The sequence below is a fragment of the Pongo abelii genome, chromosome 2, assembly GCF_028885655.2.
Source record: "Pongo abelii isolate AG06213 chromosome 2, NHGRI_mPonAbe1-v2.0_pri, whole genome shotgun sequence".
Lineage (NCBI taxonomy): Eukaryota > Metazoa > Chordata > Mammalia > Primates > Hominidae > Pongo > Pongo abelii.
The window spans coordinates 18579897-18598767 of record NC_085928.1 but is presented as its reverse complement, the minus strand read 5'-3'; the positions used below and the strand labels follow the sequence as shown (position 1 = coordinate 18598767).

Below are 18871 nucleotides of genomic sequence, written 5' to 3'. Positions count from 1 at the left end.
TCAATACGGGAAACACTGCTAGTACCTTATGTTGGTGTTAGACCTCTCTGCCCTACACTGAGAATATAGTTTTACACAGGAGCAAGGTTTGTGAAGCAGCATAGTGAGGTAGCTAAAGCCATAGGCTAGCTCTAAAGGCTTTAAATCCCAGCCATGTGGCTTAGCTGCCATGAGATGTGCATTTGAGAAATGTCTTCTTTTGCTGTCCAACTCCAAATTTTCAGATGATAATGTGATTATCCCAGCTTAAGTTGCGTCCACTTCTGGTCTAGTGAATTGTGGAAGGCAGTTTTAGAGAAAGGAGTCATGAGTAACATGAACAGCAGTTGGCTCTGTCTTTCCAGTTCTCTGCTGATGTCAGAAAGACCCAGAAATACCAAGGAGGAAAAGCCATCTTAGGGATCTGAGGAGGCCCTATGGAAAGTTACTACCTTAGATATTTGAAGATAGCTTACTGCTTAGTACATACACTGTAAACAACGATCTCATTTTAAATGAGAACTTTCTCATAAATGTTTCACAAATGAGGTCAAACTAGCATAAAGCCATTTAAAGAGATTATCAGTCCAATATGAACCAGTTAAGTCTTTGGACTATCCCTTTCCTCCTTGACTACTGCTTTGACGTACCTAAATCATTCGTCTTACATGTCAGAGGAAATTAGTTTTGGATAGTTCTACTTTCTCCTGTACCTCATGGGGGAGTGAGAGAGCAACAATAGAGAACACAATGAAAAAAATGGAATACTGGGTAAACACCAATAATATTTCCATTAGCCTCCTAAAGATGTTCATGCCATACTTCCTATGCATTACATTGGGCTTTTGTAAACAGCAGCATAAAATCTTCTACTCTGACATTAGGAAATCAGATAGTCTCTGAAGTTGACCTGATATTGGACAAATTCTACTTCCAGCAGCACTTTGCCTGACATATATATGTATATACCAGTTAACAGGCCACAGTCAAACTGATGAAGGGAAAGAGCACCAGAGTTAGGAAATCTGGGTTCTGGCGCTGGCCTTTATAATTCTGGTCACCTCCCTGGGCCTCAGTGCCTTTGTCATTAATAACACTGGTATTCTCTAAAGTCCCTTCCAGAACTCAAGAATTCTGCATTTCAAAACCCCTTGATCAAGGTCACCAGAGCTACTTCTGTGCCCACCATATTCCTCTAGACACTTCCTGCAAAGCAACTGAAGTGAAGAAGCACCTAAGAGCAGATACATAAAGGGCAAGGTGGGGTAATCTTGTCCATCTGAGGAAGTTCCCAGAAGAGGTCAATTGCAAATGGAGGTGGGACCTGAGAAAACAAAGAAATGATTACATCAAACCCTATATTGGCAAAGGCGGAAAACATCTTAAATTTATTTATATATGTATAATTTAATATATAAATAAATTTAAGATTTTAATCTCTTAATTTACATTTTAATCTCAAGATCAAGGGTATTCCCAACTTGTACACAGTAACCTTGATAGCTGAAGAATATGAAGGGAAAGCTGAATTATGAGAGAACTTAAAACTACTCTGGCAATTTTTGTCATATGAAATATCGATCAGGCAAATGTTTAGTTATTACCAGCTATTACCAAACGACCAAATGCTTGATCAAGGCGCTCTTCTATGTGTGGGGCTCTCAGGCATGGTTGCTTTTCTCAATAAGCCTACATACAGTCCGGTAAAGGATAGAAGGAAGATGTGGTACATGAAAATCAACCTATGCTGGTGGTATGAGATGTGCTATAGAGGTGGAACTGCTTGAGCTGGACAAGATGGCCACAGAAGGCCTTGTGTAGAAGATTGGGTACATGGCTTCATTTTGAAGTATCAGCAGACTGAGCAGAAGACTTTTTAGATAGAAAGTCAAGAAAATTGTAGATAATGACAGAACTGAGCCAGAGCAACATCCTGGAAAAGACATTCTGAGGAGTGAGCAAGCATTCAATGGAAATGAAAAAACAGGATAGGAAGTTGAGAGACTGCCTTGGGGGAAAATATGTGTAGGCTGCCAGGTTGTAGGGAAAGGAGCCTGAACTTGATGTCCAGTTTGAATCTTGGTTTTATTCCTCATCTGTATGACCTTAACTCAAGCAGATCACTTAACCTCTGGGAGCCTCTGGTTTCTCTCCCATAAAATGGAAATAGATCTTGCTCATAGAGATTTTTATAAGACTAAGATGAAATAGTGTTTTTGCAAAACAACCTGTTGTATAAGTCTCAGGTATTATTTTTCATTTTTCTTTATATTTCCCCCTCCTGCCCAGGACAATTCTTGCTTCCCTTTATTTTTAAAGATAATTTTGTAGACTAATTCTTATACTGGTGTTACTCCAACCTTCACAAGTCAAAGCTGAACTGTTTAGGGAGGCTTATAACTGCCTTGGACCTGATACCAGTCTCTTGGATTCTAATGTCCCATGTAAGTTTCTCTTGCATGAAAATACCTGGGGATTTGTGACTCACTAAAGCTAGTGCTGTGTTAGGCTCTCTTAACAGGATGGACATTCCAGACCCCAGATAATAATTATCTCATTGCATGTAGAGTCATTAAGACCAAATCTAAAGTCTTGGGTTCCGTTTACCCCATTCATGTGAGGCACTGGAAACCATGCCATGTGAGGAACAATTGACAGAACTCCAGGGTATTTAGACTGAAGAGATCAGCTGGAATGTGTAAAGTTAAAAAGCTTTGAAGCTTTTTCTGTAGGCAGTGGGGTCTCTTCTGAGTTTTTGATTGGGAAAATGACATGACAGAGTAATTCTTTATGAAATTTGGCTCCATGATTGGTCAGTAGGATGAGTCTGTTAGTAAGAGGCAGAGAAACCAATGAAAATGTTACCGTGTTAGTACAAAGCAACCCCAACCCATGTCCATTAACACTGAGAGATAGAGGGAAAAATGAATGATCAGAATAAGAAGTTACCACAGGAATATTCAAGATGAACTCAAATTAGTGTTTAATAGATAATGGAAGACATTGAATTGGCTGACAAGACGGGAATATTTCAAGATGGCAGAATGGAAACATGGCAAAAGAAGAGGTTACATTAAGCAAATTGCATATGGGGAGAAAGGAGAGGGATGCCAGCCATCTTGTAACTGTTCAACTTAATCAGAAAGATGTTTTTAAGAAGGTGAGGTAGTAGGTAAAACAGCTTAAATTTGTTAAGAGAAGACTCCCTCATGATCCCCACGATCCATGTATCCCAGAAGAGATGACGGAGGCTACCTTCAGATCTTTTCAGCCCCTTGCTTCTGCGGATACTGTTATACAGGGCGTACACTTTCCCTTCTCAGTCTCTCATTGCTCCTTCTCTCTCTGCATCTTGGGGCAAAGCCTTGGAGACAAGAACAAACAATAAAAATGATAAGTAAGTTTCCCTTGAATTGTGCCCATATATTAATATTTACTTTAGCAAGGCTTCAGACTGGCTTAGAACTGGAGCAGTGGTTCTTACACCAGGGGTGATTTACAACGCTGCCTCTTCACCTCTTTGCCAAGGGGACATTTGGCAATGCTTGGGGATATTTTTGATTGTCACAACGGGCAAGGGGTGCTACTGGCATGTAGTGAGTAGAGGCTAAAGAAGCTGCTAAACATCCTACAGTGCACAGAACAGCACTCCAAAACAAAGAATTATCTTGCCCAAAATGCCAATAATGTTGAGGATGAGAACCCCTGAATTAAAGGGGTAACACTGGATAGTTGGTATTAGAAACATCCTTGAGCCCACCAGACCTCTTTATCCTACCCTTGGGATAAGTTGTTAACAGCACATACTCTCTAAAGAATTCACTGAGCTTTGGGTTTTTTTGGTGCTAAAGCCTGGGAAAATCAGCAGATGTTGATCTTCCGATTTTATTTGATCAGTGTACATGATTTCTACTCAAAGAACAGTTGGTGCCCCTTCATAGTGATTATGGCCTTATTTCGGACCATAGAACTAGCAGTTCCTCTTCATTTAATCATAGAGATTGAGAGCAGCATATGTCTAACACCCAAAGTGTAAATTCATAGGGTAAAATATCTTAGAAATCTCTTCTTTCATCAGCCACTCCTGATCTTTCATCCAAAAATGTATTCTAAAGAACTGAGAAAATGGACATTTTCCAGACCCCTATGTGTGTGGCACTCTACTAGGCACTGGAATTCCAAAGACGAAGTCCCAGCACTTTGGGAAGCCAAGGCGGGCGGATCATGAGGTCAGGAGATCAAGACCATTCTGGCCAACATGGTGAAACCCCATCTCTCCTAAAAATACAAAAAAAAAAATTAGCCAGGCGTGGCAGCACGCAACTGTAGTCCCAGCTACTCAGGAAGCTGAGGCCGGATAATTGCTTGAACCTGGGAGGCAGAGGCTGCAGTGAGCTGAGATCGGGCCATACACTCCAGCCTGGGTGACAAAGTGAGACTCCATCTCAAAAAAAAAAAAAAAAAAAAGAACTAAGAATTGGTTTGTTTTTTGAGATGGAGTCTCACTCTGTCGCCCAGGCTGGAGTGCAATGGCATGCTCTTCGCTCACTGCAGTCTCCGCCTCCTGGGTTCCTGGGTTCAAGCAATTCTCCTGCTTCAGCCTCCTGAGTAGCTAGGACTACAGGTGCATGCCACCATGCCTGGCTAATTTTTGTAATTTTAGTAGAGACGGGGTTTCACCATGTTGGCCAGGCCGGTCTCGAACTCCTGACCTTAAGTGATCCACCTGCCTTGGCCTCCCAAAGTGCTGGGATTACAGGCGTGAGCCACCCCACCCAGCCCAAGAATTGAGAATTGGTGAGATCACCTGTAGCCATGTAGTTTCTCAACTGTATTAGTGCATCTTGCCCTCCTCCAAGAAAATGATTCTTGGCACCAAAATTTGTCAATTTGCCTTTTCTCTAACTCCAAATCAAAATTAGAATATCAGCAGGATGGTGGCCATGGAAGTTGGAATTCACTAAGGTGTGTGTAACAACTCACCTGCCAAATTGACTAGCCCTTAAAAAAAAATTAGAATGTCATTTAGCATCAGAAACGTTTTCAAATTAGTTAGCAAACCCCAGTCTCCAAAAATATATAAAGTCAGGGAAAAAATAAACAGACTAAACTAGAATGTGTCTTGAGGGCAGTGACTTCTTGTCTTTGTAATTCCAGTGCCTAGTAGAGTGCCACACACGTGGGAGGTGTCTGGAAAACGTCCAGTGAATGAACAGAACTTGTTGAGACAAGTAAAGGAGATGCTCATGTTTCCATAGACTTGCTGTAAACATGAGAAGCGAATAGGCTAAAACCTCAGAGAGATGCCGAACCGTGGTAATAAAGTTTGATCTTCCAGAATTGAGATCAGGATGATAGTATGATAGTACTTACAGTAGGTCAGGCAGCATATCACAAAAATTCCATTTACTGAGATTAAGGTAATGGCCCAGGATGGGAGCAGGTTATCAGGAAAATGCTCTTGCTTGGCTATGGAGGGAAAAGAATAATGTCAGCTGTAATGTATTTCCTACTGCCTGATACTCATTCTGTGCCTTTTCTATTGATGCAACTGTGGAGTATTCTTTGCCTGGCCAGCTCTCCCGTATGCAGCTGCTAGCATTTTTCTTGCATAATTCTTCAATCAGGCACATACTTGTGGGCAACTAATATTCAGATGTCACATATTAATAGTGAAAAAGATACTTTGAATGTCCACATTTACTGAGTTAAGTTGACATAAGGAAGATTCTAAGGAAATCTTTTACAAGCCATCTTGTAGTATCTCACTTTTATAGCTGATTATAACTATGTGTTACTACTAACTGGTTGATGTTGTATTCTAGGTATACTTTATTTTTCCTTCTCTAGCTCTGTCATGACTTCTCCCTTTCTCCTACCTTATTCTCTCTCAACACATACACATCACACACACCCTTACCTCACAGTAGCTGCCCTAAAGCTACAGGAGCCACTTTGCATTCACTTTTGGATACAGGTTTTTCACCCTCTAGCTACTGGAAATACAGAACAAGTCTGGCAAAGAACTAAGTGTGGATATGGCTTGGTATTAGGTGGGACCATCCTAGAAGAGGGCTCTGAAGGTTATCAGCTGTAGTTTCAGTCCCACAGAGAGCACAAGAAGTACACAAGGAAATGAGGGTGGGGAGGAGAAAGGTGTCAGTGGATATGGTGCTGCGGGTCCATCCCTCCAGATCAGGAGCAGCAGCTACAGTATTTATTCTTCAGCTGCTTTGAGGAATCGTTAGCAACATCTGGAAAAACAGCAGGGACACAAATTATAGCAGCTCATTTTCTGGTTTCTCTGAAATGGCTTACAAATAAATGAGTATTTACTAACTTACTGTTTTTACTTTTTTTTCTTCATGCTGAAGTTTTATTTAAAACGTAAAAGAAATGTTCCCCAAAAATGCTGGTGAATAAAGCAAAAGGATACGATACAGTGCTCTCTCCCTATGAGTTAGCCAGCCTATCCAAGTACAGGGTAATATACAGTACTCAATGCTGGTAGAATTTCACAGTAGTTTAGTGTTAAGGATTATCTGTGCCTAGATTACGAAGAGATTCTCAATGTATGATGCTTAGTTCTGGGTTTACACCTTACTGGGCATGAACAAGAGCCCCTGCTCCTTGGCCATAGCCAAATCCCTTGGGCCCAAAGTTCTTTGCATAGCATCCTTTACAATAGATTTCACCTTCTTTTTCAGTCAGTTGTTGATTCAAGACTCTTCCCACACTTTGCACATCAAAAACAGTTTTTGTGCCAGGGTTTTCCAGCTCCAATTATCTTCTCGGCAGCATATACAGAATCCTCAAATCTGGAACACTTCTCAGCACCTCCATATTTCTGAGCAAATTTAGAAGCATTTGGATTTGTTGTAGGCCTGTGAGGCTGAACACTCTCTGGCTTGATGCCCAGCCTCTCGCCATATTAAGCGTGCCAGTGCCCTGGCCATAACCATAGACTTTTGTCCCATATTTCTTTCCATAGTAGGATTTGCAGTAGATCTCTTCATTGTGAATTGCCACTGTTGTGCTATTTAAATTTTTTCTGCAAACCATTGAGTCGGAGGCAGGAGCATGCACCACAGGCGGAGCTAGCAAGGCTGGGCTGGAGAGAGGGTCCAGGGAATCCGAGATCCCTGTTTTTACTTTTCTGATTACCAAACCCAGTGGTAAGTTTTATTTATTTATTTATTTGAGACGGACTTTCACTGTGTTTCCCAGGCCAGGCTGGAGTGCAGTGACGTGATCTCAGCTCACTGCAATCTCTGCCTCTGGAATTCAAGCAATTCTCCTGCCTCAGCCTCCTGAGTAGCTGGGATTACAGGGGCGTGTCACCACACCCAGCTAATTTTTGTATTTTCAGTAGAGATGGGGTTTTCCCATGTTGGCCAGACTGGTCTCGAACTCCTGACCTCAGGTGATTCTCCCGTCTCGGCCTCCCACAGTGCTGGGATTACAGGCATGAGCCACTGCGCCCAGCTTAATTTTATTCTTTTGCTTATTGGACTTATCAGCATTTGGCCGGTTGGAATCTTCTCCTTCTTGGACTTCTGTGACACCACATCCTTCTGTTTCTGTTTGTTGCACTCAGTTTTCTCTGAAGGCTTTTCTTCCTCTTCTTGTCCTCTAATTATTGTTGTTCCCATGGTTCTGTTTGTGGTCCCATTTTGCCCTTACTGGCCCCAGTCTTCCTGGGTAATATCCTCCACACCCGAGATTTGAAATGCCATCTGAGGCCGGGCACAGTGGCTCACACCTGTAATTCTGGCACTTTGGGAGGCCAAGGTGGGCAGATCGCCTGAGGTCAGGAGTTTGAGACCAGCCTGGCCAACATAGTGAAACCCTGTCTCTACTAAAAGTACAAAAAATTGTCGGGGCGTGGTGGTGCATGCTTACAATCCCAGGTACTCAGGAGGCTGAAGCAAGAGAATTGCTTGAACCAGGGAGACAGAGGTTGCAATGAGCCAAGATTGCGCCACTGCACTGCAGCCTGGGTGACAGAGTGAGAATCCATCTCAGAAAAAGACAAAGGAAAAAAAAAAAAAGAAGTGCCATCTGATTTCTAAATTTGTATATTGGATGGATGCCAGTATCTCCACCTGATTAAAACTGAATTTACTACCTGCTTTCCAAATCATATCTACCACCTGTATTCTCCCATTTCGGTGAATAACAATACCATTTAGTTACCCAAATAAGAGTGTGGTATTTTCTTTGTGCTCACTTGCCAGTAGGCTCCCATGTATTTTCTGTTCTATATTCAGAATATCTCTGGAACTTACTGCTTTTTCCCAAATCTCTTGCAGCAACTGCCTTAGCTGAGATTTTTCTCATCTCCCACCTAGTAGCCTGCAAACTGGTCTCTTTGCCTCAGGTTTCCTAGGCTCTAATAACTCCTGCACATTGCTGTCACAGTAATCATTCTAAAACACCTATTTAATCATAGTGTACCTACCACTTAAAGACAGGAGAGTTGGTTTTTCTTTTTTCTCTAAAACACCAGATTGAATGGAGACATCAAGTGATTACCAGAGTTGACCTCTACAGATTAGAATGACACAAAAAATAACAAGCCATTGCTGTTATCCTGGGAGTCTAGAAGATTCACAGGCTTCAGCTCATTCCTGGCTTCCACTCCACACCCATCCACAAGCCTCATTCAACCTAGAGAGAGTATGTGTGTGAGGGAAAGAGGGAGGCCTCAGTAGCAGCAAGCCAGGTCTATTGTGACACCTGTTAGAAACCTAGTAACATCCCACAGGGGCAGACCCAGAATCCAAGGTACACAGCTGTGTGAGAGCATCTGCACATGTAGCTTATTAGATACCATGAGTATGACTCTCTCGGATTTATCTCCTTCCAGTTTATCAAGGGAAAACAAATTTGGTGGGACTACACTAAAAAGAATCATATGCGCAATCCGCTTAATTAATACATTTGGGCTTTTTTTTTTTTCCAAGATCAGTTATTTACTGATATGGTTTGGCTGTGTCCCCACCCAAATCTCATCTTGAATTATAACTCCCACAATTCCCACATGTCATGGGAGGAACCCAGTGGGAGGTGACTGAATTATGGGAGTGAGTCCTGCACTGTCCTTGTGATAGTTAATGAGTCTCACGAGACCTGATAATTTTAAAAACAGGAGTTTCCTTATAACAAGCTCTCTTTTTGGCTGCTGCCATCCATGTAAGACATGACTTGCTCCTCCTTGCCTTCTGCCATGATTGTGAGGCCTCCCCAGCCACGTGGAACTGTGAGTCTAATTAAACCTCTTTATTTTGTAAGTTGCCCAGCCTCGGGTATGTCTTTATCAGCAGCATGAAAACGGACTAATACGTTTTCATGTCAAAGCTTTACTCAACATTGACCTGTAACATTTCTATGAACTATACACTTAATGTATATTTGTTAGTGCAGTCAGCCCTTGACCTCCCATAAATGCATTATTTGCTTTTGAATCTTATTCTAAAGAATCCCCACGCAGTCCAATTAATGAGATTTGAGACATTTGTACCCTAAAGCTCTCCAACCACAAAGACAAAAATCTTAAGTTAGCAAACTATAGCACATGGGCCAAACCTGTCCTGCACCTGTTTTTAAAAATGAAATTTTGTGGCTGGGTGTGGTAGCTCACGCCTGTAATCACAGCACTTTGAGAGACTGAGGCAGATGGATCACCTGAGGTCAGGAGTTCGAGACCAGCCTGGCCAACATGGTGAAACCCCATCTCCACTAAGAAAATACATAAATTAGTCAGTTGTGGTGGCAGGCACCTGTAATCCCAGCTACTTGGGAGGCTGAGGCAGGAGAATCGTTTGAACCTGGGAGGCAGAGGTTGCAGTGAGCTGAGACCACACCATTGCACCCCAGCCTGGGCAACGAGAGTGAAACTCTGTCTCAAAAAAAAAAAAAGAAAAACAAATTTTGTTGGAACATAGCCATGTCATTCATTTATGTCTTGTCTGTGGCTGCTTTTGTGCTACAACCAGCAGAATTGAGTTGTTGCAAGAGACTGTGACTGCAAAGCTTAAAATATTTACTATCTGGCTCTATTCAGAAAAAAATTTGCCAACCCCTGTCCTAGAATGTCACATATATCCATATTCCAATATAAATAATGTCCAAATCAAAATGCAATCCAAGCTAGTATTACTGATTTAATAATCAGTACTCTACTGTTTTCTGCCTTCAATCAGAATAATGTAAAATTGGTTAAATAATGCTATAACAATAAAGTAAAAATAGAGACTTACTAAACTGTATGATTGAAGCCTCATTTTAATAAAATTTTTACAACACATAAAAGATGACTGAGACTGGTAAGTTTGGAGTATCAATAGTCATGTCAAAGTTTGGTTTATGTTTGAACTAATTTTCCCAGGAAATTTTATCTCATTGAGGAAAATAAAGAATCTGCTGTAGCCGGGCACAGTGGCTCATGCCTGTAATCCCCATACTTTGGGAGGCTGAGGCAGGCGGATCACCTAAGGTCGGGAGTTCGAGACCAGCCTGACCAACATGGTGAAACTCCATCTCTACTAAAAATACAAAAATTATCTGTGTGTGGTGGCTGGCACCTGTAGTCCCAGCTACACAGGAGGCTGAGGCAGGAGAATTGCTTGAACCTGGGAGGCGGAGGTTGCAGTGAGCTGAGATTGCACCACTGCACTCTAGCCTGGGTGACAGAGCGAGACTCCGTCTCAAAAAAAAAAAAAAAAAAAAAAATCTGCTGTAACACTGAAAGATCTAGAGTAAATCATACACTAGCATGAATTACTAGACCATCTAAAATAAATTATCCACTTCGAAACTACAAGTAAAGACATGAAGAATTAAGACATGCCATATAGTATATATTGTGCTATATACTTATGTGCAACTGTATTATCAAACTCAGTGTATTGTTTCTTACTATACAGTCACAAAACCTACCCTTGGGAGTGGGGCTGGGGTAGGGAGAGAGACCTGTGGTCCTCTGTATGATCAGCCATACAATTTAAACAAGCATTAATATTTCGAGCATCTGAGTTCACCTTGTAAGCCATCTTAAGCCATTATAGGCCTAAGATGTATATATTCATATAAACACAACGTTTTCATTTTATATTTTCAAATGATTTCACCTCTTGGGGAAAGAGAATTCTCTGAGTTTACTACCAGTAGAGTAAAATATTTGCTCCAAAATGACCTCTTTTCAGGAGTTGTCTTCAAGGAGTTTGTCACTCACCTTTCCCAGACTTGATTCAGAATGAACCAGTAGTTCTTAAAAAGCACATTCACCCACAAAAAAAATTGTTTGGCACCATGGAACCATGTGGGTGGCATGCCCTAAAAGAAAGCACCAAATCCCTAAGGGCAGTTCCAAAGGGCACATTTTAATGCTTTCAATAACACTATTGTTATAAAAACTTTTTAAGATGAATGCTTGATGGATAGTGGTTATTAGTATATATAAATTTTAGAATATTTATTACAAGAAAATAAGGCCAGGTGCAGTGGCTCACACCTGTAATCCCAGCACTTTGGGAGGCTGAGGCGGGCGGATCACGAGGTCAGGAGTTTGAGACCAGCCTGACCAACATGGTGAAACCCCATCTTCACTAAAGATAGAAAAAATTAGCCGAGGATGGTGGCTGGCGCCTGTAATCCCAGCTATTCAGGAGGCTGAGGCAGGAGAATTGCTTGAACCCGGAAGGTGGAGGTTGCAGTGAGCTGAGATCGTGCCACTGCACTCCAGCCTGGGCAACAGGGCGAGACGCTGTCTCAAAAAAAATAAAATAAAATAAAATAAAAAGAAAATTAGTAACATTATCACACCTTGCACAGTGACTTTATTTTTTAAATTTATTTTTTTAATTATTTTATTTATTTCTTTTAGAGACAGGGTCTCACTCTGTTGCCTAGGCTGGAGCCTAGTGGCATGATCATAGCTCACTGCAACTTTGAACACCTGGGCTCAAGTAAGCCACCCACCTTACCCTCCCAAGTACCTAGGACTACACATGTGTGCCACCAAACCTGGCTAATTTTTTAAATGTTTTGTAGAGTCAGAGTCTCATGCTTCCCAGGCTGGTCTTGAACTCCTGGGCTCAAGTGATCCTCCCACTTCAGCCTCCCAAAGTGCTGGGATTACAGGCGTGAGCCACTGTGCCCAGCCTCACAGTGACTTTAATAAGTCATAATAGCACATGTCATTTGTGTATCTAAAAACACTATAAAATACTATCAAAGTAAATATGACAATTCTAAAATGTATCCAGCTGAGTTACAGTAATGTGCCATGTAACGTTTTCAATGACATTCCGCATATATGACGGTAGTCCCATAAAATTATAATACCGTATTTTTACTGTACCTTTCCTATGTTTACATATGCTTAGATACACAAATACTGTGTTACAACTGCCTATGTATTCAGTATAGTAACATGCTGTACAGGTGTGTAGCCTCAGAGCACTAGGCTGTACCATGTAGCCTAGGTTTGCAGTAGGCTGTACCATGTAGCCTAGGTGTGCAGTAGGCTGTACCATCTAGGTTTATGTAAATACACTCTGATGTTCAGACAATGACAGAATTACCTTATGATGCATTTCTCAAAATGTATCCGCATCATTAAATGACACATGACTATATTGTCTTTTTAGATTTGATATAGTAGAAACTCCCCAGAACAATGTCACTTACGTGTATTCCAGTTGAAGGTCTGATTCACTCTTAAATGTCCATACTTGATGAGACACATGAAGCTGTGGTTGGTTGTCATATTGAAATCCAGTTTGCTGCTAACAGCATAGAGCTCAGTTTCAGGATCTTGGGAAACTGTTGTGCTGATGGCATTTAATTCTTCTCCATTTTCCAACCAGGAGAGGTGAGGCTCTGGAAAACCTCCAGAGGTTGAGCAAATTATCCTTCTAATATTAGAAGTTGGAATTTCAAAGTCAGATATACTAGGTGTAGGGAAGTCAGCTAAAGAAAGAACAAGAATATATAATTACATATAGTTACAAACCTATGTGTGTAGAGGTTTATTTTTAAATAATTTTCTAGCTTTAATAAGAATTGATAAAGGCCAGATGCAGTGGCTCACGCCTGTAATCCCAGCACTTTGGGAGGCCGAGGCAGGTGGAACACCTGAAGTCAGGAGTTTGAGACCAGCCTGGCCAACATGGCAAAACCCCGTCTCTACCGAAAATACATAAATTAACTAGGCGTGGTGGCAGGCGCCTGTAATCCCAGCTACTTGGGAGGCTGAGGCAAGAGAATGGCTTGAACCCAGAGGGTGGAGATTGCAGTGAGCCGAGATCGTACGATTTCACTCCAGCCTGGGCAAAAGAGCAAGACTTCATCTCAAAAACAACAAAACAAAACAAGAATGATAAAATGAGATATAATTTGCCACTTCCCATTAATCATTAATAGTTACATATAATCCAAAGACTAACTTTGATTTGAATTGGTTATATCAATTCTTTGCCACTTTTGATGGAGATAGGAGGGCACTTATTAGAGAAAGGAGAAGTAGGTTCGTGTGAATAAATGTTGCCAGAGTACTTGCAATTGTAAGAGATGAAGAGAAGAATAATAGACAATGTTTACTGAGCTCTTGTTTGTTAGGTCTGGACCTTATCTCATTTTGTCCTCACAGAAACCCTAGAGAGGTAGGTTGTAGATCTAAAAAGGTCAAAGATCAGTAATTTCATATGATTTAACCTAATATAATTTCCATTTTATAAGTAATCAAACTGAGGTTTAGAGAAATTATAACTAACCAGTAATGGCGGAATTCAAATCTGTCTGACACCAGAGCCTGTCTTTTCTTGACCTTGCCTTTCTTTCTTTCCTTTCCCTTCTCTTCTCTTCTTTTCTTCCTGATGCTTGAGGTACACAAGTGGCTTTCTTCTATGTCATCTATTTATTTACTAAACTATAGCGAACACCTGAAAACCCACCATCCAACTTGAGACCCAAAACACTGACAGTAACTTAGGTAAATCTGCTGGTATGATGTCACCTATTCTGTCCCTCTCTTTCCCTTACCTAAGGTAATCACTATCACTATCATAAATTTGTGGTTAGCATTTCCTTGCTTTTTAAAAGGTCGTCTTTTACATGAGGGGCCTACCCCTTGCTCTTGAGAATGGTTTCTCATGTCCTCCTTTCTGGCCTTATCTTTTGAACATTGACTCTTAAGTCTGATACAGGTAAGGGCTCCATGAAGTTGTGTTTCCCTTTTCTCTCTGGCTACCTAAACTCAATACATAGAGAAGGCTTTGCCTAACATAGAACTTTCATTTGGAAAGGGTCTAGATGGGGAGAGAGAAAACATAAATCTGGTCAAGGAGAGGAGATCTTGGAGAAAGGAAAATGCTGCCTAATTTTCAAACCTGTGACCTGCCTTTTGAGGGGGCATTGTGTGCGTGTGAGTGGGAGGCAGGCATTGAACTATAGTCATGAGCTTTTGCTTCTCCTGAGTCTCACCAACACCCCATCCCCCCAAAAAAACACCCATGACCAGTATTTTTTAATTTGCATATTTATTTCTGGATGGGTTTTCCCCTCTCTTTATTCTGTCCTGAGACTATGGGCAAAGCTCTTTATTTTAGGTGAGAAGAAAAACTGTGAACCACATCAGTAATATTTTCATTTGAAAATATCATTGAAATTTATTTGAATAAATTTATTTGAATTCATTTGAATTTTTAAATTATTTTGATAGTAGACATGCTGTTTATTTATTTAATATGCATATGGAAGCCTGAAAAATAGAAAGCTGTATAGATTGAGTTTAGTTGTTAATTGACTTGGGAGTCTTCCATGCATAATTTATGACTTCTTGGTGTTCTATATATTTGTCCGAATTAATTACTGGGATGAAGCTATGCTAGCTTTCAAACAGGAGATGCCTTTCAGAAATTTGTATATTGTGCAGTTGCCAGACCAATTAAATACCTGGTTGAAATTTAAAAAAAAAAAAAGTAGTCTTTTACTCAGAGATACCTATATCCAAACTACAACATTGAGCCTATAACCTCATTCACCACACTTTATTGTTTTTCTTACTATTTTTATATGCCTTAAAGGGACAGGAAGGCCTTCCTAGCATTCCTCCAAGACACTTGAGGCACTCTTTCATTTATATATTTGATCCCCATAAGATACTGAAGTACAAAGTACAGGAAAATAAATGCAGAGAACATAGGAGAAAGATACCCTAGCGCTTCGTCACTTATTCTTACACATAAAGAGTTTGGCTTCTTAGCATGAATGTAGGGATTCAATCTCCCCATAGAGTTAGCTTTCTTTTCAGAATTCTGAGCCCCACAGAGATGTCATGTAGCATATGGTCATCAAGAGCAGGTTTTAAAACCAGTTCTGCCTTGTGACCCTGGGTCAATAACTTACCCACCTTTAGTCTTAGTTTGCTCATCTATAAGATAGGGACACTAATACCCAGGGTTGTAAGAATTAAATGACATCATTCATAGAAATCACTTAGCACAGAGCCTGACACACAGGAAACTAAATAGTCTCACTCTGTTGCCCAGGCTGGAGTGCAGTGGCACCATCTTGGCTTACTACAACCTCCGCCTCCTAAGTTCAAACGATTCTCCTGCCTCAGCCTCCACAGTAGCTGGGACTACAGGCGCACACCACCACGCCCATCTAATTTCTTGTATTTTTAGTAGAGATGGGGTTTCACTGTGTTAGCCAGGATGGTCTCAATCTCCTGACCTCGTGATCCACCAGCCTTGGCCTCCCAAAGTGCTGGGATTACAGGCGTGAGCCACCACACCCAGCCAATGATAGCTATATTTAAGTGGGTCTTGAATTTATCCTCTCTTAGGTAAGCCCCCTCATTTAAATCAGGTTGCCAGGCAAACACTTCCAGGAATGCCTTGTGGCACCTAGAATAATGAGGATAAAGGGAAGCCATGACAAATGATTATAATTGCCAGGAAAGAGGAAAAGTTGGATTTGGTTGGAGGTGAAGTTACCTTTTTTTTTTTTTTTTCAATGAACCCTGTCCCTAAATGAAGTTTGATATGTTCCTGAGCCATTTTTAGTTGGCATTGTTATTTCCCACTTATTAATTTATCCTATAAGATCGACTCATGACACAGGCAGCTGACATCTAGAATATTCTCTGTTTCTTATAACATCAATATGTTTTGTGTTATAACTAGGAATAACAAATCCAAAAACTCATATCCTAAATTATTAATATGATTCATGTTCATTTCTGTGCTCTGCTTTTCTGGGAAATAACCTACAGGAATGCCACTCGTACCAGGAATTGTATTAAAAATCTTTTCAAGGCCAGGCGTGCTGGCTCATGCCTGTAATCCTAGCACTTTGGGAGGTCAAGGCAGGAGGATCGCTTGAGGTCAGGAGTTTGAGACCACCCTGGACAACATGGTGAAACCTTGTCTCTACTAAAAATAAAAAATTAGCCGGGCGTGGTGGCACATGCCTGTAGTCCCAGCTAGTTCGGAGGCTGAGACAGGAGAATCGCTTGAACCCAGGAGGCAGAGGCTGCAGTGACCTGAGATCACACCACTGCATTCTAGCCTGGGTGACAGAGTAAGAGACTCCATCTCAAAAAAAAAAAGTTTGAAAATCTTTCCTGGCTTAGAACAGCCTAAACTCCATCTCCCACCTTTTTTCTAAGGTGATCTGTTTAGGGTAACTACTCCTAAGGTCTTGTGAGATTGTGAACAATCAAAGACGTTGTAAGACTGTGACCTTTGTATCTCATTTTAATTAGTTAACCCAATTTTTACCACTCTTAATAGGAAAGGGTAAGAATGTCTTACGAGGAAAGGAATAGGTGCACACGTTTTAGGAGGAAAAATCCATTAACCTAGTTAAGCTGTTAACTAATGTAGCTAGTTCTCAAACATGCCAGTTAATGGAGGTTTTCATATGGCTGTGCTGATATTATATTACCATTGTGCAATCTTAGACAAATATAGGATAACCAACTTGTTCTATTTGCCTGAGACTTTCCCAGTTTTAGCACCAAAAATCTTGTGCTCCAAATAAACCCTTTGGTTCTGAGCAAAGAGGATAACTGGTCACTCTAGCCAAATGAGAGCTTAATTCCTTGCTTCTCAAATTGTGGTCCTCCACAGCAGCACAGGCATCACCTGAGAGCTTGTTAGAGGTGCAGAATCTCAGATCCAAACCCCAGACCTCCTGAACTTAAATCTGCATTTTTAACAAGACCCTCAAATGACTCATAGGCGTATAAGCATTTGAGAAGCACTGCTTTGACTCAATTGGAAAATTCAGAATGCTTCTCAGTAAAATTAAGCAAGTGACCTTTTTGTCTTCCCTTTACTGGATTTTGTCCACCCCCACACCCTCGGTTCTGAGTATCCCAGAAATCTCACATTGTCCCCTTAGCTGTCCTTGGTCTCTTACAGTAATCTGCTAATAGGGCCTGCCCCCCTTGAAATGTTTCCTTTTCTCACTCTTGGATTTTCTTCTTTATCTTTCTATTCAAATTCACCTGACCTGAGTCTACTTCTCTCTGGGTAGTCCATTAGAGGACTACGTACCTAATGTAATTAACTAATACAGGCTAATATATTTGTGGTGCCACCCCCACCCCCCACCCCAAGAAACACATTTTCATTTTAACAGGGATCTTTTAGGAGGAAAATGGAGAAACTAGCACGAATGGCTATGATGATGAGAATTTCAGGAGTCAATGCAGGTAAAAATTGTGGAAGAGGTAGGCTTCTTAGTACCCCTCAAATCACATCACCATATAATAATTTATTCTATCCAACAGCAGAGAAAACACTGAGTGAAGTTTAAGATAGTTCCATGTAACTTTGGCTTACTCCCCAAAACTTCAGGTGTGATCTGGATGTCACAAGTAAAGATTCATAGCTAATGATCAAAACAAAGAAGAACAGTAAGGAATTCACTAAGGATCCGCTGAAGTTATCTATTATCAAGGTTAATCATTACGTTTTATTAAGTAAGAAATTTGGTTTTCACTATAGGCTCAAGTCCCAGGGGAAAAAAGAAATATGTTCAAATTTCAACTGTGAGAAAATGGCTCAGGGTTACAATTTCTCAAAAAGAGCTCTGGCTCCTTCAGTATCCTGTGTTATACTGTGATTAAAGTGAAACCCCCTTTGCAAAATTATGACTGAGACAGTGAAAGAGATCTAACTTAACTGACTCCATCTTGCTTCTAACCTCCAAGCTGTCTTTGTTCATTCCTGGGTGTAGGCTGAACTAACTTTGGTAGAAACTTAGTTTATAGTTTATAGTTTAAACAAAGATGGTAACAGCCCTTTCCCAAAGCAGACCTCCTTCTTGCCTGGGGAGTAGATTGCCTTTGTAGGACTAACAGCCACAAGATTAGAAATTATGGTTTAGGAGTCATAAAGCTGGATGCTATGAGATTCTGACCCTCCCTAAACTGCTCCTAAGATCAGTGCTTGAGCTATTTTGCAGCCCCTGCACTTGATGGATCAGCTGGCACCACCCAGATCAGTAAACTGACTCATCTGATCTTGTGGCCCCCCACCCAGTGCAAGAAGACAGCTTCAACTCCCTATGATATCATCCCTGACAAATCAGCACTCCCAGCTCACTGGCTTCCCCCGACCCACCTAGTTATCCTTAAAAACTCTGCTCCCCAGATGCTTGGAGGGACTGATTTGAGTAATAATAAAACTCCTGTCTCCCGCACAGCTGGTTGTGCGTGAATTACTCTTTCTCTGTTGCAATTCCCCTGTCTTGATGAATCGGCTCTATCTAGGCAGCAGGCGAGGTAAACCCCTTGGGCGATTGCAAAAGCAAGGGTCCTTTCTTTCCGAGACCAGAAATGCTTGCCTTCCACAGTAGGTACATAAACAGGGCT

At 41.1% G+C, this 18871-nt stretch overlaps 1 protein-coding gene and 1 pseudogene across 2 annotated transcripts in view; both read right to left on the bottom strand.

Moving 5' to 3' along the window:
* Positions 1-744: 744 nt before the first annotated feature.
* Positions 745-18871, bottom strand: part of CD80 (CD80 molecule) — a 34921-nt gene continuing 16794 nt past the window's right edge. The window contains exons 4-7 of one of the 2 annotated variants that reach the window (XM_002813250.3): positions 12673-12954; positions 5353-5448; positions 3235-3343; positions 745-1303 (exon numbers count right to left, since the gene is read on the bottom strand). In XM_002813250.3, the coding sequence (XP_002813296.3) occupies positions 3273-3343; positions 5353-5448; positions 12673-12954 (449 nt within the window). In that variant the 3' untranslated portion in view covers positions 745-1303; positions 3235-3272. Of the gene's footprint in view, positions 1304-2938; positions 3344-5352; positions 5449-12672; positions 12955-18871 lie in introns of those variants that run through there. The other variant, XM_063721747.1, reaches the window with a different exon arrangement.
* On the bottom strand, positions 6395-7056 carry LOC100441752 (cysteine and glycine-rich protein 2-like; annotated as a pseudogene).